We start from the raw sequence: 17149 nt of genomic DNA on the forward strand, positions 1-17149 counted from the left end.
TGAGACAATGTGAGTGAAGATAATTTTCCAAGGACTAAATTACGCCCTTCTCAAGAACATAACACTAATAATCAGATATTTGTAAGATAGGTTACTCTGTCTTAAGACAGCGATAGGAATTATTAGAAGTAAGACAAATAGCATACATCTCTAATCTCCAATGTGTTGGATTTCCTTCTGACTGCATCGCTTCCCAGTATATCACTAGTAAGGGCTGAAGAGGCATCATCATAATCCATCCTCTCCTTCTCCTTCTGCTGGGATGGCAGAGGGTTCAAATCTCTCTCAGGTAGCATAGACGGAAGACTGGAGGGTATGGACGATCCCTGGGAATAAAACCCGGCCTGTGCTCCACGAGCAAATTGTCTCTCAGCCTCCTGTACAGAATAATCATGAGAAAGAATTTGATGTGTCGAATAAGAGCTTTATCTGTGCAAGTGAAAGCAAACGATTTCTACCATGCGAAAAAAAAATAATATCAAAATTAATTTTAAATTTTTTTTGTTTTAAATGAGCATTTCTATTGTGAAATATAAATATCCACTAGACATGTTCAAAGCGCTATACAGGAGGTCCGTAGCTTACAGCAACACCTAACACATAGGACAAGATATCATGACTGTAGGCGATATTACATATTTTTTTCGGACAGAGACAAGACTGTTAATGGCAGGTTATCATTTTACACTTGAGTACCGGTGAGGGAATGTGAGTAAAGAGATTTTTCCAAGGACTCAACTATATTCAGCTCAGAGCAGGGCTCGAACCCTGGACCTTCCAGTCCGAAGGTGAGTGTCATACCACTAGACCTCATAGCTGAGAAGAGAGTAAGAAAGGAAAAAAATAGAAATGTTCAGTGTGCTTTAATTACTTTCTTTTATCCTATTATTAGCTTCTTTTTTAATAAGTTTAAAGATAATTTAAAACAATTTCTTCATTATTTATTCATTAATGTTAGGAATACAAACATTTTTTTTTCCTTTCCAAAATTTCTTCTTTTTTCTTTTTCAATTCATAATACAAATGAAAAAATGAAAAGTGAATTTCACAACGGTGTCTTTAAAATTCAAACTGGGTATAGAAAAATTATTAATACTGCCATTTTATTAAAGAACACATTATCTGCTATTTGATTCACATTACATATACTGTGTTTTTAAAAACAACACGGCAGAATATATGAAAACTCTCTTTAAAAGAGTATATAAAAATGAGAAATTGCTAAAGATTGAAGACCTTTGAAGAAACAATGAACCAATTAATTAATAGACATTTCTTTAAAATTCTGCTATTTTATGGTGTGTAGGAGAACAAGGTAACTTATATTGAAAATAGAATATGTTTACAATAAAATATATAAAACAAAGTATAATTCTGCTGACAAGATAAAAAAAAAGCATACAAAATGTGATTTAGAATAAATGAATTAGAAACCTGTTTTTTCCAGAATGTAAAAAATTCTTAATTTAAGGTTTTAAAAAAAATATTATAGTCTGACCAAAAGGGACCAAAAGAAAAATTATGGAGGCAAATTCTAAACAGCATTTAAAACAACATCCATTTTCTATCAGTTGCTAAATCTTGCAAATAAAACAATGTTATGAAAAGGAGCAAAGCATAAAATAATATTGTCAAATTACCATTTTATAGGAATAAAGAATATTTGGAATTATGGTCAACATGCTTGGCCCAAAACATTATGTAATATGAAATGCAAAAAAAAAAGAAATATTTTTTGTGTGTAGAGTTTTGACATCAGAAATAAGAAAATCTTATGATGTGGCAACTGACATAGAAGTAAGTTAATCTTGTATCTAACTATCCGTAGCAATTTAAAAAGATTGCCTTTCAATGAAGACGTGACTTTAAAAAACATGAGTGTCAATACCAACAAATCATCCTTTCACTTGAGAAACTAAGAAAGAATAACTAAATATTGTGAAAACTCAATTCAACAGGGGGAAAAAACAACAACAAAAAGCTGATTTTTTTTTTTTTTTTAATCTTTTCTTTGAATATAATTGGGCGCATATGACATTCTAGTGAAGTATCTTTGACAAAAAATAAGAAATAAGGCTAATGTTAAAATTTGAAAATAAAAATAAATGTAATAAATTTGCTTTTGGAAGAGATTTAAATCATGCTAATATAGAATTAAAACATTATATTATCTCATAAATTATTTGCCGTCCCAAAAGGTAAGTAAATACTCGTACCAACACAAAAAAAAAGCTTCTAAAAAAAAAAGAAAAAAGAAAATCTCAAAAGCCCCCAAAAGAAACAACATAAAAAAAACCCAACAACTTTATGAACTGTTAGTAAAACATGCAATAAAATAGCACTGCAAACTTATGTGGAATTAAGATAACTATAATAAATTGTCAACGTTGTGAAAAAAGAACAATGCAGAAAGTTGCTGTTTGAAAGCAAAGTAAATTTGACCAGCTGTCTCAAAGCAATATTATATCAGAATGAGTTAGATGCCGGAAATTGAAACAATAGCCACAAATATGAAACTTGGGGTTTTTTTTTTCTATTTCATTATGATGGAAAATAAACACAATTTCTTACATTGGAATAAACTGAAAGTTGGTATAAATTTCTTGTCATTTAAATGCTAAATTCATTTCTTGGGTCCCCATCCATCCTGATATAATGATCACTCTGAGACACAGGGTTAGAAATAATAGAAGTTGGATAAAAGCTTCAAAATAATAAACAATTGTCCTAGTGTTATACTTTGCTATCATTCATTCATCAGGGTTAAAAGTGAGAAAAAAAGCAAGCGTCACTACCAAGTCATCAAATGATTACTACCTTCAGTTCTAGCTGATGTTTAATCTTCACCATTGCCATGTCCTGCTCACATTTCTCTAGCTGAGCGGTCGTAGCTGAACTTTTTATTACGGCCTGGAAATGAATTGAGTCATCAATGCAAAAGACCCAGTAAGGAAGGAAAGAAGCGAAGGAGTGAAGAGCAGAAAACATTTTGATTGACAGAAAACAGTTGTGATTGACAGAAAACAGTTGGGATTGACAGAAAACGGTTGTGATTGACAGAAAACACATCTAAATTTTTTTTCATACTTTAACTCACTCAATCCTAGAGATTTTTGCTACTTTTCAAAATTGGAAAAAATGAATTAAAAATGAGCATGTGCATAGATAGTTTTATTCAACTATCATTAACATGAAAAAATGAAAAACAATAGCTTTGATACTATGTCTATAATTTGTCTCAGAAAAATGTAATTAATAGGCATAAGGTAAAAGTAACCCTGGTAAACTACGGATATAGTCGGTGTTAGGGTTGAGTGAATTAACGTCTTAAACCTTTAGCAATGGGACTGATTTCTTACAAATAATAATTTCTCCTATGGTTTATCATGTTGTTATATAACTGTTTACCTAGACTTTTTCACCAAAACGGCATAAAAGTGATACAATATGGCCTACCGTAGCTGCTCTCGAAGGTGAAATTGACAGGATTTGATGTCAGAGCAGAATAAACTCAATTCTCATTTAGAAAAGAGTAGAATAAAGTTCAAAATAATATCTCGGGTTTGAATTGAGTTTAGCAATAACATTCTTTTTCTACGTAAGACGGAGGCAGAAATGGAGGAAAAGGAAAAAGGTGTTGACCGAATGCTGCATGCTGGGAGTAGGGAAAGGAATAGAAAAGCGCTACTTTTGTCTCGAGAAGAATGTGTGGGTAAAAGAGAGAATAAATGGAAGAAACAAGCAATAAGGTGCGATATAAATACATTGGTGAGTGTCATATTAAAATGAGATTGTGCATAAATATTCCTGTCTAAAAGGTGCAGTTTCATGTTAAGTCATATGTATGTATATATATATGACATCAATAAAAGAACAAATACTCATGCAATCTTCTCATTAAAAAATAAAATAAAATAATATATATATATATATATATATATATATATATATATATTATATATATATATATATATATATAATATATATATATATATATATATATATATATATATAAAATGGAGAATAAAGGAAATGTTGGAAATAACTTAAAGACTGAATCTCATTCTTTGTATAGAGTTATAAACATACTCCTCCTCCAAAATTATTTTTTTAAAAATTCTGATTTAAGAGTAGTCTAAAATAAGGTCAAAATATTAATTCATCCATGATTAAGCTCTATAGGCAAATAAACTTATTAATGTCAGAACAAACCAAAAAAGCGTTTAATACAATTAACGGTTTTTAAAAAACCCAATCTTAAAGCAGATTAAAAGCATATTTATTTTCTGTACTGCAATCGGATACACTTTAAGATCAAATAACTACTTTTGTAAGAAAACGCATGTCAAGACTACATGTGAGTGTCTACATAAATCATTTAGATCATAACAAAAGACGTCCTAACAGGATATCCGTTTTACCTTATCCATGGCCATTTCTAAGTCGGCCACTCGTCGAATCAATTCCTGGTTTTGGGCTTGCGTCGTTTGTAACTCATCTGTCAGTTCTTGGGTGTGAAGCAGAGACTTGGCAAGGCTCTTCTTTAGACTGTCTTTGTCCTTCTCTACCATTGACTTTTCCTGTGATATAGAAATACATAGAGCGAGATTTCCTTCTTGTAAATATTTGTAAAATTACAATAATTTTACATAAAAAAGCACTAAAATTTGTTTGCCCTAATAAAGCATTATATTTTCGTGAAGATAAGATGAACTTTTAAAAATTTTAAACAAACGTGTTGCATTCATAATTTAAAATCCTTCATTCAATTGCTGTTATCAATAATAATACATTGTCTTGTGTTGTAAGGGGCCTTAATTTGCCAAATGATATGAAAAAAACAAACATAGAATGTAATGTTGAGTCTATTCTTTTCCTCTATTAATAGTAGTTATAGGTGTAGATGAAAATATAATTTTAAAAACAAATGTTAGCAAAAAAAAAAAAATAAGAAAAGAAAAACAAGAATTAAAAGTACCCCCCTCCACCCCCAAATAAAAGACAAAAAAAAACAAAAAAGCAAAAAAACAAAGCAGAATAAAAACCAAATCAAAACAATCAACGAATGCCAATACTATTTGTCATGCTAAATAAATAGCTGATTCTAAAATACCTACCTGTGTGATAGTTTGTAGCTTTTCTTCCAATCTGTGAAGTTTAGAAGCAAGAATGTCGACTTCACTCCTCTTGACTGTGATTTCCTTTTGGGCTCTGTCAGCAAATCGAACCGCTGGCAGAAGAGAAAGTTTTTTTTGCTTTAAATGCCTTTATTTTTATTACTTTTTGTGGCTATGTGATCTTGTGTTTATGACACTCGCTTTCGGATTGGGAGGTCCAGGGTTCGAGCCTTGCAGAGCTGAGTCCTTGGAAAAGGCTGTTTACTAACACTCTCTCACCTTACTCAGGTGTAAAATGAATACCTGCCCATTAACAGCTTTGTTTCTGTCAGAAAAAAATTGTAATATTGCCTTGCAGGCATCATGTCTCGTCCTACATGTTAATGTTGCTGTTGGTCAGGGACCCGTTGTAAAGTGCTTTGAGCGTATTTAGTGGATATTTGCTCAACTTTTTTTTTTTTTTTTTTTTAAATTTTTTATTGTGAATAACAAGCACTTTGACAAAATTATTTATACCATGGAAACATGCTTCCATCATCATCATCCAGTCATCCACTGAAGCAGACAGAAGATGGATGATGAAAAACAAGATCTGGTATTGTTCCCATCTGAAGAAGCCTCTCCATTATAACTCTCTCGTTTGTATTTTCACTTTCCCAGACTTCAGGCAGCCCCCCACCGCTGCCTGTGTTCTCTACTAAACATGTCTTAGTAATAAAAGAGGCTGAAAATTGAATCATATAATCTGTATATCCCTAAATACTTAATAGTATAAAATGCTTCCATTGTCTTACACCATAATATACTGACAGAATACTTTGATCAAAGGTAGCAGGTCCCCATTGCAGTAACATAGGGCACCACTGTAGGACACCGAATGCTGAATGACATCAAATCCAAATAACTCTAAGATCGCTTATTAAAGTCTGATAAATTATTGGCTATCGATTCCAGGCTTGTGAGACCCAACTTGTTTTCAGGAAACTGTAAAGGACATGCTTTTTTTGTTTGGGATTGGGGGGGGGGGTATTTTGTTTTATAAGTGAGATTTAATCCAATCCTTTTTGCTGTGAATGCAGTTTATAGTATAGCACGAATAATTCACGGGGTATAAACAACAAACCTTTTTGGTCTACAATGTCTTTGCTTCTCAAAGCCTTCTGAGTCAGCCTAGATTCTTGTTCCGCTTCTGTGTGTGTGTTTTTTTAGATTAAAATAGAAAAATATTAACACATTAAAAATCAACATGCAAATATTTGATAGAAAAAAAAAAAAACATTAAAAAATCTATCCGGATGTTCCTATATCCTTAACTCTTTGAGTGCTGAGGCCATATTCACATTTCCATCACAAAATGGCTGACACCTGATTGCGGCAGCATGAGAATGACAAACTGAGACAAAGCGACAATCAAATTCGGCGCAAAATCTCGATTAAAATACCCCCCTAGGGTTAATTGAATGTACGGATGAAAAAATGATACCATTGGTTCAATTTATAGTATTTTTGTAGCAAGTAGGATTGGATTACATTATATTTTTGCCTTTCAAAACTGGCCGCACTGTCGGCCATTGGCCAGTAGAACATATTCTGCTCTGGCCGTACAGTGAGGCCAATGGCGCTGAAAGAGTTAATCAAACTGTTATTGCTTCGGAGGTCACATTCGTTTAGTGATAAAGACTGGTTGAAAATGAAGCTACTATGAATTTTTCTATTTGTTGCTGACAAAAGACATATTTCTAGTTGCCAGGGATCAGCGAAGCCAAGAAAAAAATCCCCTAAAAATGTGTTTAAATTAATTACAAACTTCAAATGCCTTTTTGTTTAAATTAAAAGAAATTTAAAAAAAAAACAAAAAAAAAAACTCAGAAATTTTTTTTAAAAGTCAAAACAAATAAACAAAAAAACCTAGGAAAAAACAAATTCATTGACAATTATTAAAACCATTGAAGAAATATCTGTCGAAATATATAGATTCATAAAAAATCACGTGAGGGTCCCAGTAGCTCAAATGGTAAATCACTTGCCTTATCTTCAAACAGACCTGGTTCAAATCCAGGAAGTTACTTTTTTTTCTCTTCTGACCTCTATGCTTCCTTTGACTCGCACAGTTATTACAATTATGACTAAAACATTTAATCAAATTTTGTAATGTAAAAAAAAAATCTGAATCAGAAAAATTCTGGCTGTATCGTAATGAATATGACGATTTTCCTATGGTTGGTACGGAGAGGCTTAAATGATTATCTATTAAACACACTGAAAATATTACAACTCTAAAAAACATTTACCTTTCAATCGGGTTTGCAACTTGTTAATTTCCTTCGTCCTGAGATTCTTGACTCTCAGTAATTCCTTCTTCAGCGTATCCTTGCTGGACGATAATCCAGCGACCTCCATTCGACTCTCTTTCAATTCAGTCAGGATTCCGTCCTTTTCTTGTTGTAACAACTCTAGCTCTTGACACTGTAACAAAAATACAGAGAGAGAGAAAATACAAGAGATTATATAATTATTATCTCCATTTTATGATATCAATAGTGACAATAAACAATTCATTCTGTCCTGATGATGCAGTAAAGTACAGAAATTTGCTGTAATAACTCTAGCTCTTGACACTAAAATAAAGATACGGACAGAGAAAAGACAAGAGATTATACAATTACTATCTCCATTTTATGATATCAATAGTGACAATAATCAATTCATTCTGTCCTGATGATGCAGTAAAGTGCAGAAACTTGCTGTAACAACTCTAGCTCTTGACATTATAAAAAAAAAAACGGAGAGAGAAAAGACAAGAGATTTCACAATTATTATCTCCATATTGACAATAATGATTTCATTCTGTCCTGATGATGCAGTAAAGTGCAGAAACAACATTGTAAGCATGATAAGAATAAGAGGTGAGAATACTTAAATAATTCAAGCCCCCTAGACAGTCGAACACTCTATAGATTTGTGCACATCAATATTTCACAAAAAAGAAAATAAGCAAATAAATATTATAAATATTTAAAATTAATCAAAATGATGTGTCCACTTAAAAGAAAAAATATAGCCTATTATTTTATTGGTACAATAGCAAAGTCAAAATCATGTTGAGCAAAAAACAAATGAGTAATAAATAAAATTCTTAGTGAGAATAAACATGAGTTAACAAAGTGCGATGTTTATTGTCAAAATCATTAATATGACGATCACCATCATCATCATTGTATCATCAAAACCATCGCATTATTATTATCATCATCATCATTTCAGTATCATGTCAATTAAAAAAGAATGAATAAGTACTCGTACTTTGACTGCGAGTTCCTCATTTGCTTTCAGCCGTTCCTCCTCTAAATCTCGAATCCTCTTTTCTTTTGACTTCAGTTTCCTACTGGAGGATTCCTGTGATGTTTTCATCTCTTCAAACTGTGTTGTCTTCTCCATCAAGGCCATTGTCAGTCTGTCTTTCTCCTCACGGATGTTTTCATTGGATTTGGAATGAACCTGAAGGATGGGACACACAAAAAATAAGTAAGCTGTTTTATCTAAAAGAACAAACTTTTACAAACATTCCATGATGTTAATGGAAAATATTTTGACATAAAGCAATGATTCAATGCCTCAAAACCAATGTGTATTTATTTGCAGGTCTGATAACCCAAATTGTTATGGGCCCATTGTTGTAATGGAGATAATCTCAAACCAACACAAAATATGATTCATTACAACAATGTAAAATCAAGCCCATAATCACAATTGGTTATCAGACCTGCAAAGATGTGCACCTGGCTCAAACCCATCTTAAAAAAAATATTTACCTAAATAAAAAAAAACAACCTGAAAATATTTAGAGGGTGGCTGTTAGTGTGTATTTTTCTCTTTCGATATGAAAATTTTATTTGTAATGCGCCCAGAGCCTCTAACCAGGGGGATAGGTAATGCAATATAAATGTGCATTATTATCATTATTATTACTATTATTATTTTAAAATCTGTTTTGATTCTAGAAATGTGTCTATTATTAATACTCATGGTTCATATATATTGCATTGGTTGGGTTTTTTGAGAGATGTGTGAATGTCGTGTATGTTGTCTTCAATGTTATGTGTCTGACATGTCAATTATGTTTGTGAAGTGCTTTAAGGTTTTTATGGAAAGGACTAAACGAGTATAATTTACTATTATTATCCTTCAAATTATAGGGGCTAAATCATTGATCACATAGGATAATTTGGAAATAGATAAATAAATATATAAATAAATTCCCTTTATTCATCCCTAAGGGGATATTTTTCTTTAGGGTCTATTCCAAGGGAAGACTGGAATAACCCAGGCGTCAGCCGCAGTGCAGCCCCGCAAAGTGAGCTAAGGCGAGGTGACTTGCTCAAGGCCACACAACGCGGCGGGTAGTTGAACTCGGTACCTTTCGGGTGAGAAGCAAAGACCGTACCGCTGAGCCACACTGTCCCATGATAAGACATATACCACTAGCATTGAGTGTCGTGATCAACTAGAAAGAGTCAACACTTTTCATTCTCATTTATGGATCTCTTCTGAATCTCGTCATGAAACAATCACAAATTTATTTCACTCAATAAATCTTACCAGCATTGAATTTTGGAAGCAATCAGATCAGTAACCAACACAAAGAATAAACGAGAATTGGTTATGATTCGGTCTCACTAAATTATTTGGACAGTTTTAAAGACAAGCAGGCTTTAGCCTTAATTTTTCAAAACTCATCTATTCACTTTTTCTCATTTCAAATAAAAATGTCCAAAAAAAAAACTTGTTCAGTACACATAGTCAGTGTTTCATGTTCATCTTTTCAATCTGAAAAAAAATTTAATGATCTTTAAAGAAAATAGGTTTAATATAACTGAAGTTTACCCCAGTTTCCATATTGTAAAAGGACAATAGCAGTTGCTTGCTACCAGTGGAACAGGAGACTACATATCTAGCTGACAAATCACTGCTTAGTGGACAGGGAGGGGGGGGGGGGGGGTTTGTCAGAGAAAAAAATCCCAACTATATCCTGAATTGATCTCAGTCCCTTTGCATGTGAAGCAAGTGTTCTACCAACTGAGCTATCATGAACCCCAATAATATAAAAATGGGGCCTCTAAAAACAACAAAACAACTTTTTATGAATAGACGACTAATCCTGTTAACCAACCACTTAATGATTTATAATCAACCAACGAAAACCACAACAAACAAACTAAACACAAGAGATTCCGTTACCTCCATGAGTTGGTTGATGCTGTTTGACTGCTGGCTAAACGTACTCAACACTTTCTCTTTCTCCTCCAGCAGCAGCTTGAGACGAGCCTCTGACACCTTCAAATCCCGTATTTCAATAGAACGTTCTTCTGCCAATTGCGAGAAGTGCTCCTTATCCCTGATTAGCCTGTCCAAGTCACCTGACTTGTCTCCCAACAAAGACGTCAATTCGTTTTTGTCAGAAAGAGCTGTCTCCATTTGTGACCTGTTGGGTACAGAAAAATTCAGGGAATTTAACTACTAAAAGTATTAAAAAATAGTTTGACATAGAAAAATTCAGGGGATTTAACCACTAAAAGTATCAAAAAATAGTTTGAACCGTTCACTAATGTCAGTTTAAAGCTAATACAGAGTAGCATGTATTCCTCTGACAAAAGATTTAAGACGAGGAATCCGTGAAAAAGAGGAATATGTGAAATTTGTACAAAGAAAGTAGGGAAATTTATAAATTTCAGATATTAAGATTGTACGCGGAATCCATGAAAAAGAGAAATATGTGAAATTTGTACAAAGAAAATAGGGAAATTTATAAATTTCAGATATTAAGATTGTACGAGGAATCCGTGAAAAAGAGGAATATGTGAAATTTGTACAAAGAAAATAGGGAAATTTATAAATTTCAGATATTAAGATTGTACGAGGAATCCGTGAAAAAGAGGAATATGTGAAATTTGTACATGTTATATGTTTGTGATGAGAATATTGGCTATTAAGCTTAACTGCTGGTCAAAATTACTTCGCGATGGTGGCGAACGAATCGGCGATCTCAAGAAGTGGGTGAGAGAGGGATCTAGAAATGACTTTGGGTTTGAAACGAATATTTTTGTGTTCGTGGATAGCTCACACGGTAGAGCCACGCTCTCACCTGCCAGGCGGAGTTGTCGTACCAATAAGGTCACAGGTTCAAACCCCACCACCGCCGCGAAAAAATTTTTTATTCTCTATTGTCTTCTGGCACTTTTCTACTCACTTCATATCTTGTTGTTACAAAGAAAATAGGGAAATTTATAAATTTCAGATATTAAGATTGTACGAGGAATCCCTGAAAACAACGAATCAAGAGGACGAGAAATGCGGACTGCACTGTATAAGCTTCATAAAAGGAATTGAAAATTTTTTTATTTTGTTTCTTTATGTTCCTGTATGAAATTATCAACATATGCAGACAACAAATAAATATTGAATTGAAATAAATAAAAATTGAATTGAATTAATCAATTCTTTATATATTTTTGAGGCAGTCCAGGTATTAGAATTAATCTTAAAGACACAACGGAGTCAATGCATGTGGTTGTGAGAATAATCTGCACAATGCTTGTAAAAAGATTGAAGAATTTAAAGTTTGAATCAAACTGAATTTATTATTATATGTTTAAACAAACGACAGGTAAAAGTGATAAACAAAAATGAATATAATAGCTTCAAAAAAAGGACAAATATACAAAACATGGGACATTTCGGGCATAAACCCTTCTTCAGCCAAAAACAAAAACAATGAACACATAAATAACTTGACTTAAAAACCAGAAAATTTAAGTAATGCAGTTGTGTTTATATTGTTTTTGTTGTTGACTGAAGAAAGATTAAGAGCCCGAAATGTTACATGTTTGGTGTTTTGTTCTTTTCTTGGAGCTGTTATAATATATCAATTTTTGTTGATTACTTTTTACAGTCCACAGTTCGAGCAGCTTATATGGTATCACTTTGACAAATGACAGTTGTTGTAATTTTTTTACCTGGCTCTCTCCATCTTTTCTGTCAATTCGTAGACTTGAGTCCCTAAGGGGAGACATCTGATGTTCCACAGAGTGTCATACCACAACACCACATAGCTGCATAACAGCTTCACAAATGGACAAAATACAATTACCAAACACAGATAGTTTCGGGCTCAATACCCTTTTTCAGCCAACAACAAAAACAATAAAAAAATAAATACATTACTTAAAAACAAAATAATTTAAGTATTGTAATAGCATTCCTATTGTTTTTTGTTGTTGACTGAAGAAGGGTTTTGAACCTGAAACATCCGTGTTTGGTATTTTGTTCTTTTTCTTTTTTTTTTAAGCTGTTATATTCATTATGGTGAATACTTTTTACAATCCACATCTTCTAGCAGTTATAATATCACTTTCACATATGATAGTTGTTGTAATGTTTACCTGGCCCTCTCCATCTTTTCTGTCAATTCGTAGACTTGAGTCCTCAAGGAATCCATCTCAGACTTTGACATTTGATGCTCCACGGTTACACGGTTACATTTTTCTGTCATGGTGGCAAGTTGGGCAGACAAGGATTTAATTTGGTCCAGGTATCGGTCCCTCTCCAGGCGCTCTGCACTGGCAACCTGTGATTGATAACAAAATGATTTAGATCTTGAGCAATTACATAGCAAAATATCCACTAAACGAGTTCAAAGGGCTTTACAAGGGGTCCCTAGCCAACAGCAACATCTAACATGTAGGACGAGACTGCAATTTATTAATTTTTTTTTGGACAGGGAAAACGGTGTCAGTGGCCAGGTACTTATTTTACACTGGAGTACGGTGAGAGAATGGGAGTAATGAGCCTTTTCTAGGGATTTAACTATGTCCTGCTCACAGCAGGACTCAAACCCTGGGCATTCTGGTCACTGAAGGTGGCCACATAGGCACACATACACTTTAGGGATCCATTTCAGACTTTGACATTTGATGTTCCACAGTTCCACAGTTACATAATTCTGTCATTGTGGCAGGGATGATAAGGATTTAATTTGTTCTAGGTATCTGTCCCTCTCCAGATGCTCTGCACTGGCAACCAGTGATTGATAATAATATTTACAACTCGGGCCTTCAACAATCGTAATATTTACAAAACATTCTCAAAGTACTTTACAAGGGGCCTCTAGCTCAACACCAATGATTTACTCCCTCGAGTTCACCATGATTGAAAATCGTACAAATTTGTTCGATTTTCCGTTCATATGAACTTGAGAGAGTTGACATGGAGGACAAGATATGATCTCTGTTAGACGATATTAAACATTCATTTTCAGACAGGGAAAACACTGTTAGCGGTCAGGTACTCATTTTACACCAGAGTATGGTAAGAGAGTGTGAGTAAAAAGCCGTTTCAAGGTACTCAACTATGCACTGTTCACAGTTGGATTTGAACCTAAGTTCTTCTAGTCCAAAGACCACATAGCCGAACAAAAAAAAAAATTTAAAAATACAAAACTAGTTGATATGCTGTGACAAAATCTGAAAAAGTGTGCACTGAGCACTTATCAAGAATTTTTACAGTGAATGACAAAATCAGTTGGATGGTGAAAAGGTTTGAACTGACATACTGCCAAATTTATTTAGAAGGTCAATTTTGATCAAACATGAGTTCTTGTCATAAATTATTAAACCAACCAATTTTTTACATCTTCGGAAAATATCAAAGCTTAATTTCACTTCTAAATATTTTTTACAGCTAGTCAATTTGAAAAAGTATGAAATTTGAGAAAAGTTGCTGGATACCTTTCCCATACATCTGACCATAACTTCATGAAAAATCACCCGATATACTTCAAATAAAGATTAAAATGCTCTGTGGAGCATATTATTTCAGAAAATGCAAAAAATACAAATCCAAAATTTTCACCTTCTGACTGATTATGTCATGTACTGACATAAATATTAAATTGTCCAATTAAAAAAAGTTGCCCCCTGCCTCAAAACAGTATCATGTTCAGATGCCTTAGATGCTGATAATTGACTTCAATATTAAAAACTATAAGACTTAATCTAAGCTTTTTTACGTATTATTGTGGAGAATGAATACAGTTTTATAAAGCAGTGCTGATGGTGAGAAAAAGTGAAAAAGTAGGAAAATGTTGAACGATTGCCTTTAAGCCCCATTTCTACTGCACTAAACCCCACTTTTAAAGTCAGTGCTAATGGTTTTCCTGGGATCCGCGGAAATTCGTGATTTTTGAGTCCAGAGTAGGAATTTCCTCCTTTTAAAAATTACATTTTCTCGAAACAATGTGCTAGCAATGAGAGAGTTGATGTGTGGTGGAACACACAGGTGCAGTTAAAGATAGAAAAGGGTTAAAATGGCCATATGACGCCTCCCCGTGGTGAGAGAATTAAAGTTAAGGTAAAGAAAGGGTTAAATAGATCTAGACATTCCATTTTCCAGATCAATTTACAATAATAATAATAATAATAATAATAATAATAATAATAATAATAATAATAATAATAATAATAATAATAATAATAATAACAATAATAATAATAATACAATCAAAACAATCACCTTGTCAACAACCTGAAGGCTACATTCCTGCTTGACAACCTCCAACATCCGTTCCAATCTGTCAACATCTCCCTGTTTGTGACTCATCTGGGTTTCCAGATTCAAGGTTTGTGTCCGTAGATCCTCCTCTCGAGTTCGCTGTTCTCTCACCCTATCTCTCTCTGTTGTCAAATCTGATTCTAGTCTGGTTACCAATGACTGGTTGAAACAGAAGTAAATAAAAAATTAAATTAAAATATTCATTATTTCATACTTAAACTTTTATAAATCTTCAACAGACCTATCAGTCAGAATATCAAGATTTTAGATTTCCCTCTCCAATGTTGAAGGTAATCTTAACACAATTAATTGATAAAACTATCTATTCAACCAATATTGAATGTAATCTTAACTCGATTTATGATAATACTGTATTTTAAACCAATGTTGAAGGTAATCTTAACTGGATTTATGAAAATACTATATATCTAACTAATGTTGAAGGTAATTGTAACTCGATTTATGACAATACTATTTATCTAGCTAATGTTGAAGGAAATCGTAACTAGATTTATGATAATACTATTTATCTAACTAACGTTGAAGGTAATCTTAACTTGATTTATGATAATGCTATCTATTTAACTATATTGCATTAAATATGAAATATATGAATGAAAATCCGTTTGTCCATCCATGTGAACATGAGAGATTTAAGGAAAAACTCATCTGCCACAGCCCTTTAAAATACACTGAGGGTTTAACTATCAAAATGGCACAAAAACGTTCCGTGAAATCACAGGCAATATAATGTAATCTTTCAGAGCCATTAGGCCTATGTCGCTGGAGGTTATCCTGGTTTTTATAGCATGAAACGGACAATAGCAATTGGTTCCTATCCTTTGAATAGGATGCTTGTCTATCGCAAAGTACTTTCCACCAGATCTAACAGACCCAGCTACTCAATCACTGCTGGTTGGCGGAAGAAGGGAGATGTAGAACAAGACATGACGCCTATCAGGCAATATTACAATTTCTTTCGGATAGAGATAATGCTGTTAACGGCCAGGTACTCATTTTAGAGTACTGTGAGAGAATGTGAGTAAAGAGCATTTTCCAAGGAATCAACAATACGCCGTGATCTCGAACCCAGGACCTTGCGATCCAAAAGCGAATGTCATACCACTAGACCACATAGCCGCATCTACCTGTACATCAGCCAGCTGTGTCTCCAGACATGCATGTTTCTGGATAAAATCGTTCTTCTCTGCTTTGGTCTCAACCAGTTCTTTTTGCACCTCATCCAAAGAAGCTTCTAGGGCAACTCTCTGAACAAAAGGCGAGGTGAAAAAATAAATTTAGAGAAAAAAGATTAATTAAAATATAGGTGGAAATATAAAACCATTATACCAGATGACAAAGGCAAAATGCATCTCAAATGTAATCTTAAGATTCGCTTCCCCAATTATTTTGGAAGCTTGATGCAAAAATATTGAGGCTATGCATTTAGGTAAAGTACTCACAACATCTAACAGCCACACAAAACTTTGTATAACCTTGAATGTTTATACTCTGACCAGTATAACTTATTAAGAAGTAATCACCGGAATGGCTGTTTAAAATCAATATCTAAGTGTTGAATGACGTCCATTACGTTTCTTCTATATGCAGTTTGTATCATAAACATTGAAATAATTCATTTAATTGATTTCTACAAATCTCATGCTTTCTTGCAAACTTCCTGAACATTGTAAGAAAGCACGATGCAGACCTGTGACGTATGATGAAATAAACCTTTCAAAGTTGAGCATTAATATTTCATGGTTTTGTTTATATTCATGTGAATCAGACATATAAATATACATTTATCTGACATACACTTTAGTAGTAAACATCTAATTATCAGGAATTTTCCATAAATCTTAAATTTAGGATGTTGAATTAAATCAAGGAATGATTACAGTGCAAACATTTTATTTTTGAAAGATTTAACAGTCCTGTTACCGTGAATGACATTATCAGTCGGATGGTGAAAAGCTGAGATATTGTCAAGTTTAGTTAGAAGGTCCATTTTTATCATGAGTTCTTGTCATAAATGATTAAATCAACCCTTTTTGTACACCTTCAACAAATATCAACACTTAATTTCTCTTCTAAATATTTTTTACAGCTAGTCAAGTTGAAAAAGTATGAAATTTGAGAACAGTTGACGGATACCTTTCCCATACATCTGACCATAACTTCATGAAAAATCGCCTGATTTACTTCAAATAAAGATTAAAATGCTCTGGAGAGCATATGCTTTCAGAAAATGAAAAAAAAAAAAATGCAAATCCAAAATTTTCACCTTCCGACATTATGCTGATTATGTCATCAATCTTTATGATCCAGAAATAAAAGGGTCACCATAATAATAAAGAGATAGAATGAAATACATTGACACTATTTTCACAACATCCACCAATCCTCTAATAACTATTGACTTT

At 33.1% G+C, this 17149-nt stretch overlaps 1 protein-coding gene across 3 annotated transcripts in view; it reads right to left on the reverse strand.

The window, feature by feature from the left end:
* The window catches only part of LOC144970005 (uncharacterized), a 38907-nt gene that overhangs the window by 8852 nt on the left and 12906 nt on the right, over nucleotides 1–17149 (reverse strand). For 2 of the 3 annotated variants that reach the window (XM_078909147.1, XM_078909146.1), the window contains 11 exons: nucleotides 15872–15991; nucleotides 14685–14882; nucleotides 12557–12741; nucleotides 10356–10599; nucleotides 8421–8615; nucleotides 7409–7583; nucleotides 6241–6306; nucleotides 5118–5230; nucleotides 4422–4580; nucleotides 2818–2910; nucleotides 147–377 (listed from right to left, as the gene is read on the reverse strand). In XM_078909147.1, the coding sequence (XP_078765273.1) occupies nucleotides 147–377; nucleotides 2818–2910; nucleotides 4422–4580; nucleotides 5118–5230; nucleotides 6241–6306; nucleotides 7409–7583; nucleotides 8421–8615; nucleotides 10356–10599; nucleotides 12557–12741; nucleotides 14685–14882; nucleotides 15872–15991 (1779 nt within the window). The remainder of the gene's footprint in view (nucleotides 1–146; nucleotides 378–2817; nucleotides 2911–4421; nucleotides 4581–5117; nucleotides 5231–6240; nucleotides 6307–7408; nucleotides 7584–8420; nucleotides 8616–10355; nucleotides 10600–12556; nucleotides 12742–14684; nucleotides 14883–15871; nucleotides 15992–17149) is intronic. The other variant, XM_078909148.1, reaches the window with a different exon arrangement.

The sequence above is a fragment of the Berghia stephanieae genome, chromosome 4 (genome assembly GCF_034508935.2).
Source record: "Berghia stephanieae isolate SIO BIC M18660-M18661 chromosome 4, UCSD_Bste_1.3, whole genome shotgun sequence".
NCBI lineage: Eukaryota > Metazoa > Mollusca > Gastropoda > Nudibranchia > Aeolidiidae > Berghia > Berghia stephanieae.